Below are 16,036 nucleotides of genomic sequence, written 5' to 3' on the forward strand. Positions count from 1 at the left end.
TCTCAGCTTCTCATGGACCATCACTGTTTTCTGATCCTCGTTGCAGGAAACGGCTCACGATCCAAGAGGCTCTCAGACATCCCTGGATCACGGTAAGGGCACAGTGATGAGTTCCAGTGAGCAGTTCCCTGCTCTGTGGCCAGGGCTGCCTGGGGCGGCCGGATGCAGGGGACCTATGGAAAGGCCTTTGCTTGAAACACTGACCCTCAAGCACAGACGAAAGCTAGTTGGGGGCTTCTAAGGGTCTGGGCTTGTTCAAATAGGTCTACAAGTTTAAGTTTCTATTTCACGTGTTCAGGTGACTTATGAAATGAAACCTTCACAAATGTCAGTTGAACTCCTTGTTCTTTGGGCCCATCTTACAAAGGGTTCTTTGTCAGAGGACACGTCACTGTCATTCTCAAAGCAGAAATCAGGACTCCTCAGTTGTAGAGAGAGATCAGTGACAGTTAAAAACCTCAACTTTGTAACCGGGGCTCCTTGTTTCTGACTTTCGAAGTCCTGAGTAAAGGATGACACTCAAACCGGTCACTGGCTTCCTCAGGCCCCTGGAGACTTCAGGGAATGGGGCTCTGAGGTGGAGGCCTGCTGGGAGAGAGAGGCAGCCACTCCTTAGGGCAGTTCCATTCTCTCTGGGGAGGGTGGGGACACAAAGGTGACTCCCTGCCTAACCCGCCTTGTAACTGGGCTTCCAGCTGCTGGGTTTTCAGAGGGCGTTGCAGTCTAGGCACAGTGAAGTGCCAGTGAAAAGCACTTTGGTAGGATAGGAATCAGGAGACTGGGATTTTGGCCCTACTTCTGCTGACTGATGAGATGTGTGCTCCCAGGGATGTCACCAGACTTCCCATTCACTGAAATTGTTAGATGGGAGAGCTGGCGAGGATGATCTGAGGGTGCAGATGAGAAGGGGCAGAGGCCCACGGGAGATGGAGAGCAGGGAGGGCTGGAGTGCTCTGGAGAAGGCCAGGTTCATCTGCTTGTTGAAGGATGGGGAAGGCCACGGGCCCTCCAGGTTTGGGCCCAGACCACAGAGCTAGGGAGTCTGGTGGGCTGCCTCCTAGCTCAGCTTGCTGAGTGTTGCCAAGGCCCAGGGAGCCCACCAGCCATGAGGGAGAGAAGCCCCCAGCTTCCCCCCATGAGCCATGGCCTTGTACGCTTCCGCCCTTGAGTGGATGCCTGCAGAATCCTGGCTCTAGCCTGCTTGTCTGTGCGAGCACCCTTAAATGCTATGCGTGTGGAGACCCTCTCTAATGGCCGTGGACCACCCTGCCCTGAAATGAGTGTGCAGGCAGCACCCGTCCTCCTCGACCTGACCTTTCTTACGGTCTGTGTGGGTGATCATTCCGCCCTGGTCCTCCCGTGGCCTGGCGCATGCAGTGAATGCAAAGAGGCTGCTCGTGTGCCGTCTGCCTGCACCTTGGACTGCCCTTGGAGCAGACGTCAAAGTAACTCTGGCCCTTCTGTCTAAACACCCCCTAGTCCAAAGGAGAGATCAGAACCCCTGAACAGCGCAAGGCAGAGCCCGCCCAGCTGAAGACCGAGCGCCTGAGAGAGTACACCCTCAAATGCCACTCAAGCATGCCCCCCGACAACACCTATGTCAACTTTGAGCGTTTTGCCTGTGTGGTCGAGGACGTGGCTCGGGTGGACCAGGGATGCCGGGCCCTGGCGGGGGCCTGTGACACCATCCAGGACGATGTGGAGACCTTGGTCTCCATCTACAATGAGAAGGAGGCTTGGTACCGGGAGGAGAGTGAGAGAGCCCGGCACGACCTGTCCCAGCTCAGGTACGAGTTCCGCAAAGTAGAGTCCTCGAAGAAGCTCCTGCGAGAGGACATCCGGGCCACGGGGTCCCGCCTCGGGAGCACAGCCAGGAAACTGGACCATCTGCAGGTGCAGTTTGAAGCCCTGGGGCAGGAGCTCTTGGCAGACTTACAGTGGCTCCAGGAACTGGTGGGCGGCTTCCAGCTGGAGAGTGGGAGCATGGACAGCCCCAGCTCCGTGTGTTGCCAGGACTCAAGTGAGTGCCTAGGGGAGCTGCTCAACAGATCACGCAGTGAGGAAGTCTAGGCCAGCTTGAAGCTCTGAGCACCAGAATCGAGTCAGGAATGCCTCCTGGATGGTTTGCTGAAGCCCGTTCCCAACTGCCCTGCCAGGGCATCGACTAGAATTCTCCTGCAGGGGTGTGTGTCTGTAGCATAGCCTTCCACCCTCTTCCCAGAATGCAGAATCACGGAGGGGCTAGCTGGTTATCCATTCTGTACCTCCTCTCACCAGCCTGGTTTTCTGGGAGGGTGGCTGGCAGGGCAGCTAAGCTGTTAAAACGATTGAGGATGAACACCCATCAGTGCACTCTCCAACGGAGGGAGGACGGCTAGCCCTGGAGAGATACCTGATAACTGATTTGTGATGATGGATTTGTTCACATCTCGCTTCCCACCTTGTAGATTGCAGGTCTTGGGTAATATTCTAGTTAACTAGGGATAACAGTCAGTTGGCTTGGTGCTTTCCTGCTGCTGAAGGAGGGATTCTGAATGCACAGAGAAAAAGATTACTTTCATTTATTATGGACTTTTCACTTACCAAGCATTTATGGCTTTGATCCTTAAAGGAACCTGTGAGACAGGAAGGTAGGTGGTATTATGATTGTTGTTACTGTCATTTCCATGTAACTGAAGAGGAAATTGACCTCCAGAGGGAAAATGACCGAGGTTCATTCATAGCTAGTTGATACGGATGCAACGGAAACCCAGGATGCCCGACTCTGAGATGAAGTATATGGGAAGAAATAGGCTCTACTGTAAAAATCCACGTTAATATTAAAGTTCAGATCCCAGAGGTAAAGTAAGCGTTTTCATGTATTTTGCCAAGTCAGGTGGAAGCCTTATACCTTCAGGCAATTGTCCTAAGAAGTGTGTCCTAGAAGGGACGCAGTTTATCGTTCCCATCCAGCTGTGTCCCTGTGTGAAGATCACCTGCAGAATAGGAGGGAAGGGGCAGCATCTTGCCCTTCTCCACTTCCCGCCTCTGGCTAAGGGCTCCAATCTCGTGTTGGGAATGAAGGCCAGAAAGGACTCAACAAGCAGGTTCCTTTTCTCATGTCCCTAAGGTCTGAAGAGGGTGGACATTAAGATTGGGGAGCCCAAGGCTCAGTGCTCCCCTCCTGACCTCAAGCTGTGCGCACCCCTCCCTGAGGACTGGATCATCTTGTCTCCCTTTTCCCGGAGGAGGGGCCAGCCAACTAGCTCACATAGAAAGAGTGTGGAGTGTGGGCCCAGTGCTGTGCTAGAAGCTTGGGGGTGAGGGAACAGATCGTATCATTTCAAAGTGCCTTCACAGACTCACAAACCCCCCGTCAGATAGGTGGGGTAGGTGTTATTCCCAATTTGGAGCTGAGGAAACAGAGAGGATGTGATTTGCCCAAGGTCACAATAGTGGCAAAAGTGGAGACTTTCTGATGATGTCCGTCGCTCCTTCTGCTTCCCCTAACTACCCCAGTCTCCAAGAGTTTACTCTCTGCTGTGGGGCAGGTTATACCAAGACACATCCATCTATGCATTCACAAAGAATTTCTAAGCACCTATCTACTGCCAGGCATTCAGCCTGGCCCCAGGGATACAATGTTGAGTGAAAACAGGCATGTTTCCTGCCCTCACGAAGTTTGCAGTCCAGTAACAGATTCCAACATTCATCAAGAACATTCTGCAAAGGTAGAACTGCAGCTGGGACCTATGCAATGAAAGAGAAGGATGCAGCACTGCAGGAGCCTGCAGTGGGGGATGATCTAGTCAGGGAAGGCATCCCTGAGGTGGTGACGCTGGAGCTGAGATCAGCTAAGCAAACCAGGGAGAAGGTAGTGCTCCCCACAGAGCTGTCATGCCAGGGCTCTGTACTGGGAGGGGGCCTGGGAGCTGAAATTGCTCAGACAGGAAGAAAGCTGGAGGGGAGAGAATAGAGTATGGTGTGGATGGGGCTGGAGAGAAGACAGGACCAGCAGGGCTTTGCCGTATTAAAGAGCTCTGCCTTCACCCCAAGAGTCATGGGGAGCCATGATGGGCGCCAGGCAGTCAACAGCCTGACGTGCTGGTGGGGGCAGGGATGCCCAGTGAGCAGCACAGATGGGGAGTGGTTTAGGATGAGGCATGAGATTGTGATCCCATGAAACCATTTCTTTAAAATCCTACCTCTAATTCTATTCGCATGCTGGATCGCTTCAAATATCATATATAACATTTGTAAGAGAACCTTTTTTCATCCACTGTAAGAAAGCATATTTTCATCAAATGTAAATGCATCATTATTTTATGACGCCAAATAAAGAAAAAAAAAGCCCAGGATGGGAAGTCCAATAGGAGATTCCACATACAAAGCTGGGACACCCTCACTGAAAGGGTAAATGGGAAATAAAGCCACCAGGCAGGAAGGGGGAGGCAAGGGAACGTGTGTGTCTCAACCTTGACACTGGGTAGAGGGATGGGAAAAATCCTCCACTGAGAATAAGAGTCCCAGGTCCATGGTACTCGTGCAGGTTTGCTTTCTGTATTTGCACAATCAGTGGGGATCCAAAGAACCTCAAACAAGTGAGAATAACAAAACAACAACAACAGAAAAACAAAAACAAAAGAACCTCGAGCAGAGAATCTAACGTCAAACAGTTGAGGCTGGGTGGCCCCAATGGCTGGCAGAATCAGTGTGGTCATCTTCCGGAAACACCTGCCTTCACTTCAGACCGACAGTAAGGATATGATGCCACTGTTTGGGAGTTAAGTCCTGATTTCAGAGATCCAAAAATGTGCATCTTGGAATCGATGGAAGATGGCAAAGCCCTGTTCCCTAAACCCTGTCTGGAAGAACTGATACAAAAGACCCATCTACGAGCTCTCCAAGAATTTTCCTGCCCTGTTACAGGACATGATATACCCATTTGGCATAAGGCACTGCAAAGATGAAAGGTCCCTTTGGCCAAGTCAACAGGTTTCCTAAGGAAAGGAAGCCCCTGACTGAGCAACTCAGGGCAAACTTTCTTGTGAAGGTCGAAATAAATGCATAAAGTAGTAAGATGTGGATGATGGTTTGAATTAGGGAGACTGGGAAAAGGGAGAGAGAAGTGGTTATTTTAGAATCCTGGCATCAGCTTCACACTGTCCATACTGGTGGGTCCTCAGACGTGAGCCACCCGACACCCTCTTTTTACAGGATTTTACAGGACAGGATTTGTCTAGAGTCCCCCAGCTAGTCAGCCCCAGAGCTGGGGTCAGAACCCTAAGTGGTTTTCCTCACAGTAGTGGAATCGTCTTCTCTGTGTTCGTGTCCAGTCGTGGGTAACAACTTGTCATTTAGATGTTTTATGAACAGACTCTTTTATGTACTAAGAGTTTCCAAAGACAAAATGAAGTGAAGTGAAAAATGCCCCCCAGGTCTTTCAGGGAAATCAGAGGAGATTGTGACCTTCCTCTGTCACCTGGCTGGTCCAACTCCCATCACCCTTTGGCAGCAGAACCTGATGCCAAGGGGAGCCCAAGGAAGCCTGTGGAATGCCCAGCCAGAGGACCTGCTAGATTCCTCCCGACACACCCACAGCTGGCGTTTTAACAGAGACATGAAGGACAGGGCAGGGCAGGGCCGATGGTGGCGGGATGGGGTGTTTCGTTGGTACCTAGACGGATGAAGACCTGGGGGACGCCGCTCTGTGGGCCGGCCCATCTACCGTCACAGAGGATCCTTTCATTCACCAGGCTGTGAATGAAAGGTCAGCCTCTGTGCTCTGGGCAAATGCCATCCTGGGGAGCGCAGGGTGAGCATGTGACATCTTCCTGAATAGCGATTCCCAAGGAGGCTGGGGAGTCGGTGCCTGGGGAAGGCAGCAGTCTGTCCCTGCTCTGAGGCAGAGGCATGCTGCACACGATTACCCTTTTGCGTGGGGAAGGGTGGAGATGGCGTGATAACGTGGTAACCGGTGATTCTGCAGATGCAGGGTCCTGGCAGTGAAGGGATGGAACAGAGTAATAATGGTAGGAGAAGCCAGAGTCTCCTCTGCGAACCCCTTCCCCGTACCAGCCACCCACCTCTCCAGGTGATCTTGAAGGTGGCGACTTCCCACCTCACTCCATCAGGCAGGGCTGTGGGCCCTTGTGGGAGGTGGCTGGGTGCTCAGCTCCCACCCCCACTGGCAGCCTCTGTACATGTCTGTGGAACTGAATGGCCTTTTCTGCTTTGTCTGTGAAACTCTTGGCCTGTGGAGAAGGTTCTTTGCCCCTGGAGAGGAGACCCAGCAGTGGGCATATTTGAGGAGCAGAAGAGGCCAGTTCATTGAACAAACACTGACTGTGCTCTGGCTCTGGAGGGAGGTGACAGATAAGGACAAGACAACCCCTGAATAGAAGACTCACTGTCTGGGACAGATGGGGCCCCCAACCAACTGGGAGGTGAGGAAGGCCATGGTGAGTGAGAAAACAGGGGTACCTAATATTCCAGAAAACAGGAGGGAGACGAACTCTGACTGAGGAAGGGTAAGAGGGGTGGCAGAGGGCAGAAACATTCTCGGGGGGGGTGTCTTGCCCCCAACATTCCCCTCCAAGCTGTAGCCTTGTGGGGAAGGTACCAGGCAGAATTTGGAGGGATATGGGCATGAGCCCAGCTTGGTGTCAGGAACCTGGAGCTGTCAAATGGAGATTAAAGGGAAGGAGGTTACAGAGATTTAAAAGAGGGAGACTTTCTGTTTTTAACTTTTTGTTATGGGGGATTTTCAAAACTTGCACAAAAGTATTGAGAATGGCAGAGTGAATTCCACGTACCCGTTACCCAGCTTTGAAGTAATTTAAAGCAAACTTCAGACTGACTTAACCTCATAAATTCTTCAGCAGGAATCTCTGATAGGGAGTTTCTTTTTACTATGACCACTGCGCCATTATCACACCTGACAAAATCAAGAATAATTACTTATCATCTGGATACACATTCTGGAGTCACATGCCCCTGCTTTTCTTTTTTTTTTTTTTTTTTGCGGTACGCGGGCCTCTCACTGTTATGGCCTCTCCTGTTGCGGAGCACAGGCTCCGGACACACAGGTGAGCTTTTGAAGCTTTTCCTGGGGATGAAAACTTGCTCAGAAAACTGAAGGTCCCGGGGAGAAGATTAAAAGTGAGAGTGTATCTATGCTGAGACCTAACTCAGAAAAGTAAGGCTGGGTTAGGCAAGGAAAGGGACATTCTTACCTCTTTCCATTGGCTTGTTCAGTGTAGGGACAACCTGCAGGAACACAGCCTCTCTGCAGCTCTCCCCACCCAGGCATAAGGAGGTAGAGACTCAGGTCCCTATAAGGCTCACGTGCTCCTTTCCTGGTTAAACAGGGAGGTAAGGCCAGCAGGGCCCAGGCTCCAGCCAGCAAAACAGCCAGCAAAAGGAAGAGGTGGAGATGCCACGTACAGAGAGATGCCACTAAGGGAGATGAAGGAGCGAGGCTCAGAGAGACAGTCCTGGGCACGAGAGGAAAGTGGGTGCTCATGTGTCCTTGGCTTTCAGTGGAGGATGGGGCTGGAGTAGTGACTCAGATGGAGGTTCGAAAAGTTGCAAACTGTTGGCAGTTTGTAGAGGAGGCCTGATATTTATTTATTTATGATGTTATTTTATTTTTTTAATAGATCTTTATTGGAGTATAGTTGCTTCACAGTACTGTGTTAGTTTCTGTTGTACACCAAAGTGAATCAGCCATATCCATACCTATATCCCCATACCCCCTCCCTCTTGCGTCTCCCTCCCACCCTCCCTATCCCACCCCTCTGGGTCATCGCATAGCACCGAGCCCATCTCCCTGTGCTGTGCTGCTGCTTCCCAGCAGCCAACTATTTTACATTCGGTAGCGTCTATATGTCGATGCTACTCTCACTTCGCCCCAGCGTCGCCCTCCCACCCCATGTCCTCAAGTCCATTTTCTAGGTCTACCTCTTTATTCCTGCCCTGCAACTAGGTTCATCAGTACCATTTTTTTTTAGATTCCACATATATGTGTTAGCATATGGTAGTTGTCTTTCTCTTTCTGACTTACTCCACTCTATGACAGACTCTAGGTCCATCCACCTCACTACAAATAACTCAATTTCGTTTCTTTTTATGGAGGCCGGTATTTAGAGAAAAGTCTTTGGAGTGCCTCTTCTGGAAAGCCAGGGTCTGTCTTTAATGCCTGGGAGGATGGCTGCTGCTTCATCTCCCTGCTCTGTGGATGTCGGTGCTGCCTAGCTCTCCCCAATGGACTTTTTCAGAGACCTTGCATGAACAAAACCTGACTGTAGCCACAAGCGTTCTGTCTTCTTTTCTCCCTTCCCAACATTTTTCTGAGACACCAGACATGCTCCTAGGAAGCCTGGTCTAAAATCCTCCACACTCTCTGGTATCACTGAAGGACCACAAGGCTGATGGTGGGCACTGTTTGTTTGCAGAAGGGGAGGGTCAGGAGAAGGTGGAACAAACTCTGTCGCCCCTCACACCCTGAATTTAATCCAAAGTGCTGGGCCACATCCCTTCTGGGGACTGATCTCACTGCAGAATTTATGTCTCTCGGTCTTCATGCCTAGATGACAACGGTGTCAGCGCTTGGTGAGCCTCTTAGCAACCACAAGGCCCATTGATTGGGAAAGGCCAGCCTGACAGGTTATAGCCTCTTCCTCAGAGTTCATGCTGTTTTGTGTAGCATATAGACAGGGCCCTAGAAGTAACTGCATCACCTCCCATGAATGGCCTCTGGGAACGGTTCCGATTGTGATATTTCAGTTGGGCATCTCTGCTCAGTGGCTGGCACTGCTGGACCAGTTGGAAGGTGGGATTCTCACTAACAGGACTCCCGAGCCTGCCTGTCAGCCTTCCATACGTGGGGTTTAGCCATCTCTTCGCCTCACAAGGGCGTCAATCGGTAAGTAGACAAAAGAGGTCCCTTCACTCCCCAGAGTCTACTAATTCCAGCTCATCAAACTGTCCAAGTGACGTGCAAGAGTGTCCCTTGCAAGGGGTTCGACTCGAAGGTGAATTGCAGACATTTGTGAAGTTAGAGGTAGAAATGTTCTGTGGGCTGGGAAGGCAGGATGGCCAGTCACCTTGGGAAGGAGAAACTAGTTGCTGAGAGGTATGGGGAGGTGGAAATTAACAACAAATGAATAAATATGGAATAAAATGTCAGGTAGTGGCGGTGCTATGAAGAACTAGGGCAGAGGCACTGTGGGTTGCATGGGGCAGCTGGGTGCTATTATTATATAGGGTGGTCCAAGGAAGGCCTCCTGAGGAGGTGACATTTGAGGCAGAGACCGGAACAAAATGACAAAGTAAATACAGTAAGACCCCAGAGACCTTGGGTTCCTGGACGCAGCAAGCAGACCCATGCCATGGAAAGCCACAGGGTACAGCAAGGAGATGGGGAGAAAATCAGGTTACAGGAAGACCCAGATGATACAGGCCTTGGGGTTCTTGGTGAGCCTGTTGGGTTCTATTGAGAGTGCCCAGAAGCTGCTGGAAGGCTTTGGTGCCAGGAAAAGCCAGGCTCAGCACAGATCAGTTGCCCTGTGCCCTCTTTTGCATCTCTCTTCCAGGTGGGAACCTAAAGCCAGGGCTGGGCTCGCGGAGGAGGTGAGAGGCGGTTAAGGAAAGAGCTGGGAGAGCAACAATCCTTTTCTCTTCTCTCTCCTCTCTACCTTCCTCCTTTTCCTCCTCTCTCCCCTCCGCACTCTTGGCCCAAACCACCGTGTCCCATTTTGGGGGAGCGAAAAGCCCCTGGCTCTCCTCATCTCCCTCACTGTGTCAAGGTTGCGTGCCCTCTCCTCCCGCGCTCCCTGACCTCCCAAGGACTCCTGCCTCTCCACCTCGCTGATTCCCAGGCAGAGCTGTGGGGAGTCATGGTGTCATGACACACCTTCCGTGGTTCTCACGGCGGGGCTGATGCAGGTGCCTGGCCTACTCACCGGAGGGAATGAGCAGGTCTGGGACTTCCATTCTGGTTTGATTCTGCAGCAGCTCAGGGAGACAGTTTATCCATACAGCTCTTCAGCACCCACGATCTTATTGCCTCTGGCATCAGGAGTGGGTAGTGAGGAAACATTGACAAAAACATGAAGAAAGTTCTTCCTGTTTGTTGCCCACTAGTGGGATGACTCCACTGCAGAGCTGACCGAGAGAGGGTTAAGTATAAATAAAGGAGCACACGTGTGTTGTCATGTTAGGAGAGAGAGAGTGTTTCTTGGGAAGTTATCTTGGAAGAGGTCATGTCTGAATTGGGCTTTGAAACACACAGGAGGCTGTCCCTGGAGGAGGGGAGATTGGGTAAACAGGGAAGGGGCCTCCTGCCAGAAGATGTCAGGTCCAGAGCAGTGTGGGCCGGCCATATGCATTGGCTTCCACTGGCACCTGGTGCCATGATGAAAAATAAACAGGCATGGAGGTGTGCTTGCAGTGTGGTTAGGAGACAAGACCAGCATCAGGAATCAATGAGTGACCTCACTCAGCGGTCACTGAGGTGCCAGAGGAGGCACTGCTGTGAGGAGGCTGTCAGAGCAGAGAGAAGAATAGAGCTGGATGGGACCTTATGGATCGCCCCAGGCAGTTTGTTTCCTGGAGTCACGGAGTCCTTTAAGAATCATTGGAAGCTATTGACTCTTCTCAGAGGAAATGTATGTCTGTACCTATACACTAAGTTTTTTTTTTATTGAGCTATAATTCACATACTATAAAATTCACCATTTGAAAATGTACAATGCAGTGCTTTTTAGTATATTCACAAGGTTATACAACCATCATTACTATCTAATTCCAGGACATTTTCATCACCCCAGAAAGAAACTTCACACCCTTTCATAGATAGTCATTCCGCATTCTCCCTTCTTTCCAGCCCTGACGACTACTAATCTACTTTCTGTCTCTGTGGATTTGCCTATTCTGGACATTTTATGTAATTAGAATCATACGATACGTGGCCTCTTGTGTCTGGCATCTTTCACTTATGATACTGTTTTCAAGGTTTATCCATGTTGTACTATGTATTGGTACTTCATTCTTTCCATGAATGGATTTGCCATTCAGTTCTTCCATTGTATGGATATACCACATTTTGTCCATTCATCAGTTGATGCACATTTAGGTCCTCTCCACTTTTTGTCTATTATGAATAATGCTGCTATGAACATTTATGTACAAGTTTATGCACTAAAATTTGCAGACCATTTCAGGAGGTTCACAGAACCCCTGAAACCCATCTCTTGATTTCTCAATCTAGGAAAACCTTTTTTTACGAAGAGGCAGGAATTCATGAGGGAATGGACTCCTCACATTGGAGTCCATTAAATATGTCCAGTTTTTTTTGTATATCAATTATATTGCAATAAAGCTATTATAAAAATAATTTATAAAAAGATGGAATGGAGAAGACAGGAAGGCTATCAATAATGTATTACTATTTATTGAGAAACTCTAAGCTAAGCACTTTACATCCCCATTACTTAATCCTAACAACCCTGTGACACAATGTTATTTATTATCCCCATATTACAGATGAGAAAAACTGAGGCTCAGAGAAGCCATGCCAGGTTTCTTGGAGAAGTCAGGGTTTAAGCTAAGCCTTGACTGCCAAGCAGTGAAAGGCAACTACACATCCCATCTCCTCTCGACCCCCATCAAAGCCCCTATTTCCTTACATTTATTTTTGAGTGGAGTACTAATGCCCGTCTGCTAACGAGGCATCCATTTTGCTAGGCCCAGAACTGGCCCAGTGCACAGTGGGCATCGTGGGCTGCTGTACGATGACCCTTCCCCAGAGTGACCCATGGTTGAAGGATCTGCCTCCTGCTCTTCCCCTTCGGGGAGGTAGGGGCTGAGCCTCCAGCCCAGCCAGCGTGCACATCTGGCTGTGGTAATAATAGCGCAGGGGTGCAGAGGGCATCTCCGGAACAGCTGGGACTTCTGGAGCCATTGCCCTCAGCGTGAGGTTCCTCTGCGTGCCCTGCCCAGCAGGGAGGTCCCGGGGTCAGGCTAAGGGTGGCGTGAGGTCAGGGGCCCAGCTGCCGTCCGAAGCCCAGCGTCAGCCGCCATGCTCTGCTTTGTCTCCCAGCCTGTGGACAACCAGCAAGCCCTGGTGCGCAGGGAGTCCCTGGTCAACCTGGAGAACTTCAAGAAGCAGTATGTCCGCAGGCGGTGGAAGGTGGGTCAGGGCTTAGGGGTGGGGGCGGGGGCCAGGTGGGCCCCTGGTTCCCTCCGGGGTCTCGGTGTACATCCTCACCTGGCGGTTCCTCTCCTCCCCCTCCCTCAGCTCTCCTTCAGCATTGTCTCCTTGTGTAACCACCTCACCCGCTCCCTGATGAAGAAGGTGCAGCTCAGGCAGAATGAGGACCTGGTGGGTAAATGCAATGCCCTCTGATTGGGTGGAACTCTGGGTGTGGCCTGGAGCTGGGGGGAAGGGGGCGGGGAGAGGAGGTGGGGCTTAACTGTTTCTGGCAGGCTCTGCACTGTGATCTGTGTTGGGCGGGGTGGGGGACGGACCACTGGGGTAGTGCTGGGAGGGGGCACTCCAAGGGGGCAGCATGAGCCTCTGGAGGACATCGAATCCTTTCCTGGTGGGCTTTCAAAGGTACTGCTGTTGCCACTCCACAGCCCCAGCTTTCCCCTGAGGACCTGTAGCCTGCCAGGGACCGTGGGAACAGTGGACAATGAGACTGCCGGGGGCAATCCAAAATCAATTCCTGATGATCCAAGGATCTGCTTTAGAATGAAAGCTTTACATTCATTTGCCGATTTTTCCCATTTCTGTTTTGCTTTAGATTGCCAATAATAATAAAAACAATAATATTTAGATGATATCTTATATTTGATTAGCGTGTTGCAGTTTTACGTACATCTAAAATGAGAGACTTACAAAATAATATAGTAGTCAAGAGCATGGCCTCTGGAGCCAGACTGCTAGGATTCAAATCTTCCACTTCCTGTGAGACCTTGAGGAAATTACTTAACCTCTCTGTGCCAAAATGTCATCATTTGTAAAATGGGGTTAACAATAGTTCCTACCTCACAGGGTAGTCATGAGGATTAAATGATGACATATTCTTAGAGCCTGGCATTTTAAGTGCTCAATACTTATTAGCAGCTATTATTGTTGTTTAAAATCCTCTTGTAAACTGTAAAATGCAGTGCTGGTGCTACGAAATGCAGTGTTAGTATTGCAGCTGGTCGAGGTTCCCTGACAGACCCTCCCCACTGCTCACGGAGTGTGGTGAGGGCCCCAGGAGGGTCTAGGATGACACAGGTCAGGACAGAAGGTGACTGCCTGCTCAGGAAGAGGCTGGAAGGCAGCAGCCTGAGGTGAATGGGCCGGCAGCCCTGGGCAGCCTCAGGGCGCACAGCACTTAGGCTGCATTGCGGGACCTGGCGCAGCCCCTGTGCTCCCCCCACCAGCCTGAACCCTTCTTGATTCTCACTCTTGTCCGGAACTTGAGGATTTATGGCTCCAGAGACCCAAAACAACCGTGTGGCTTTGGCCAAGCCATGTCCCTTCTCTGGCTGCCTTCCTCATCTGCTGTAAAAGGGGACTGGACTTGCTCCCTCTGAAAATCCCTGTTAATCACAGGCAAACTGTTCTCCAGCTGTCTTTTGTATTGTATGGCTCTGACTCATGCTCAAAAGTTTCTATTCAGCAGAGCTCGAGTTATTTTTATTGTCATAGCCGGGCTTGGTCCAGGATGTATTTGGCTAAAGTTGATCTTGACCTTGGATTGCCAGCTGGCTCAGGCCAGGGGAAGGAGAGAGGGCCCTGGGTAGGCACATGGCTGACAGAGGGCATGCCTTTCAGGCCGAGTTGCCCTGATACGGTGCTGGCCATTGGGAAAGAGGAACAGAGAGTAATTGAAAAGCGTATAAAACTCTTTCCTAATTTTTGTCCTTGTGCAAACATTTAAAATAGTCCTCTTTTTTACTCAAACAGTCAGCACCTGATATCAGCTCGATGGCTCACCCTACACGTGGAAAAGGAATGAGTCCCAGAGGACTTCCCTGGTGGTCCCGTGGTTAAGACTCTGGGCTTCCGCTGCAGGGGGCTGGGGTTCGATCCCTGGTCAGGGAATTAAGATCCCTGCGTGCTGCATGGCGTGGCCAAAGAATTAAAGAAAAGAAAAAGGAATGGGTTCCAGACATCTATTATTCAGTTTTCCAAAAGGCATTTTCCTTAAAAAAGAAAAGATACGTCCTTTTGTTTAGGAAGCATTAAAATTGAACATCTGACAGTAGATTTTTTTTTTATGACTTGCATTGTCTTTCTGAATTAGGACTTTGTTTAATAGTTTTAATAATTTAATTAGATGCATGTGGTGTGAATGAAAAAGGCACGGTGACCACCAGGGTGGCTGCTCCACTCTGGCTTAGCCATGTACGAGCTGATGGACTGCACTTTGCTCTTTTTCTCTTTCATAAAAATGGAGCACGGAAGCCATTTCCCTGGAAAGACTACATGGCAGGGCTGGCTAAATGTGCAGCTTAAGCCAGTCAAAGAAGAGGCGGGGAGGTGGCCGTCAGAGTCTGGGGAGATCCCTGTGGCTATCCCTCCCCCGTTCTCTCTAGGCTGAGTTCAGGAGACCCACCAGCCCACAGACCAACTATCCAAGTGGTCTTGATTATGTGGCAGCCACAAAGGACACCGGATATAATTTTCATTATTATTATAATTTGGCCTCTTCGGGTCCCTGATTTTCCCTAGATGCTCTGCTCTGCCTGTATTCCTTCCTCCTGGGAAGGCGGCCTCAAGGCAGTTGGTCTGGCCCCATTTCAGGTCCCTCCCCACCCCCATCCCACCCACCCCTGGTGTCTAGACAGAGCAACAGGCTTCCCCTCAATGTCCATCTCCCTGGTTTACAGGCCCGTGACCCACGTGTATCAGCTCAGGTTACCCAGCACAACCCCATTCCTGGCACCTTCTGACCCTCTTGCCCTGGGTCTCTCTTTTTTTCTGTCTTCCAGAGGAATTGTGAGAGTGACACAGAGGAGGACATCGCCAAAAGGAAAGCCCTCCACCCCCGGAGGAGGAGCAGTACCTCCTAACTGGCCAGGCTCAAGGTGGCCACCAGGGAGGCCTGGGCCCCGCAGGGCTCCTTTCTATGCAGACTCTTGGACCCCGCTTGTCGCCAGCACCCAGGCATTCTGCATCCCTGAGCACTTTGCAAGAGAGATGGGCATGCAGCATTCAGAAGCATTTGCAGGGGAGCCAGGAGACCCTGGGAGCTGTGGCTGTCACCTCCTGGGAATGCAGGAGACTCCAGCATTCCCAAAGCTCTTAATTCTCCACAAAATGGGCTTTCACCTGCTGCCAACCTCAGAACCTGGGATGGGGATGTGGACCTAAGAAAATTATGCAAATGACCATCATCATCATGGGTGAAGGTCAGATTCAGGCAGCTTTCCTCACAGGATGAGGGAGTTCAGAACCAGCCTGGTCAAAACTGACACCAGGAAGACAGAGGGCTCCCCCATGGGAACAAGATAAGAAGTGAAATGAATCTTGGGGTATGAGGGACCAATCCTGTGACCTCCCAGAACCCACATGGAGTCCACGTGTCATGCTGGCCAACATATCAAACCTTCTAAAGCAGCCCATTTTCAGCCCACTGTGTTGTAATTTTTTTCATTTTTATTAAACTTCTGGTTTACCTGATGCTCGGCTTCTTTTAGGACCCTCCCGATCTGATTTTCTTTAGCTCAGGTGCCTATGACTGTCGGGGAGCAGCTGGGGTGCTGAGTGGATAGCACCTCCGAAGGTCATACTGAACCACCCGCTCTGGACTGCAGGGTGCCTACCTTCTACATCCTTCCCTAAAGGAGTGCAGCCCAAGAAAATCAGCCCAGGTACCAGCATATAATGCCTGTACTCCCTCCGCTACGATGACAGTCACCCCTGCTGGTGTGGACTGAGTTGTGTCTCCCAACCTCTGGTACCACTGAGTATTTGGAGACAGGTCTTTAAAGAGGTAATTAAGGTAAAATGAGGTCACTGAGGTAGACCCTAATCCAATATGACTGGTGTCCT

At 50.6% G+C, this 16,036-nt stretch overlaps 1 protein-coding gene across 6 annotated transcripts in view; it reads left to right on the forward strand.

Moving 5' to 3' along the window:
- DAPK2 (death associated protein kinase 2) overlaps positions 1-15,669 on the forward strand; it is a 120,235-nt gene extending 104,566 nt beyond the window's left edge. For 4 of the 6 annotated variants that reach the window (XR_004348568.1, XR_004348570.1, XR_004348569.1 and 1 more), the window contains 4 exons: positions 47-92; positions 1,480-6,440; positions 12,083-12,172; positions 12,281-12,320. Coding sequence is in view for 2 of the 6 variants with exons in the window: in XM_032623570.1 (XP_032479461.1) it covers positions 47-92; positions 12,083-12,172; positions 12,281-12,364; positions 14,974-15,054 (301 nt within the window). In the remaining 4 variants the exon portion in view is untranslated. Of the gene's footprint in view, positions 1-46; positions 93-1,479; positions 6,441-12,082; positions 12,173-12,280; positions 12,365-14,973 lie in introns of those variants that run through there. The other 2 variants (XM_032623570.1, XM_032623571.1) reach the window with 2 other exon arrangements.
- Positions 15,670-16,036: the final 367 nt, after the last annotated feature.

Source organism: Phocoena sinus, chromosome 2, assembly GCF_008692025.1.
Source record: "Phocoena sinus isolate mPhoSin1 chromosome 2, mPhoSin1.pri, whole genome shotgun sequence".
NCBI classification, from domain to species: Eukaryota; Metazoa; Chordata; class Mammalia; order Artiodactyla; family Phocoenidae; genus Phocoena; species Phocoena sinus.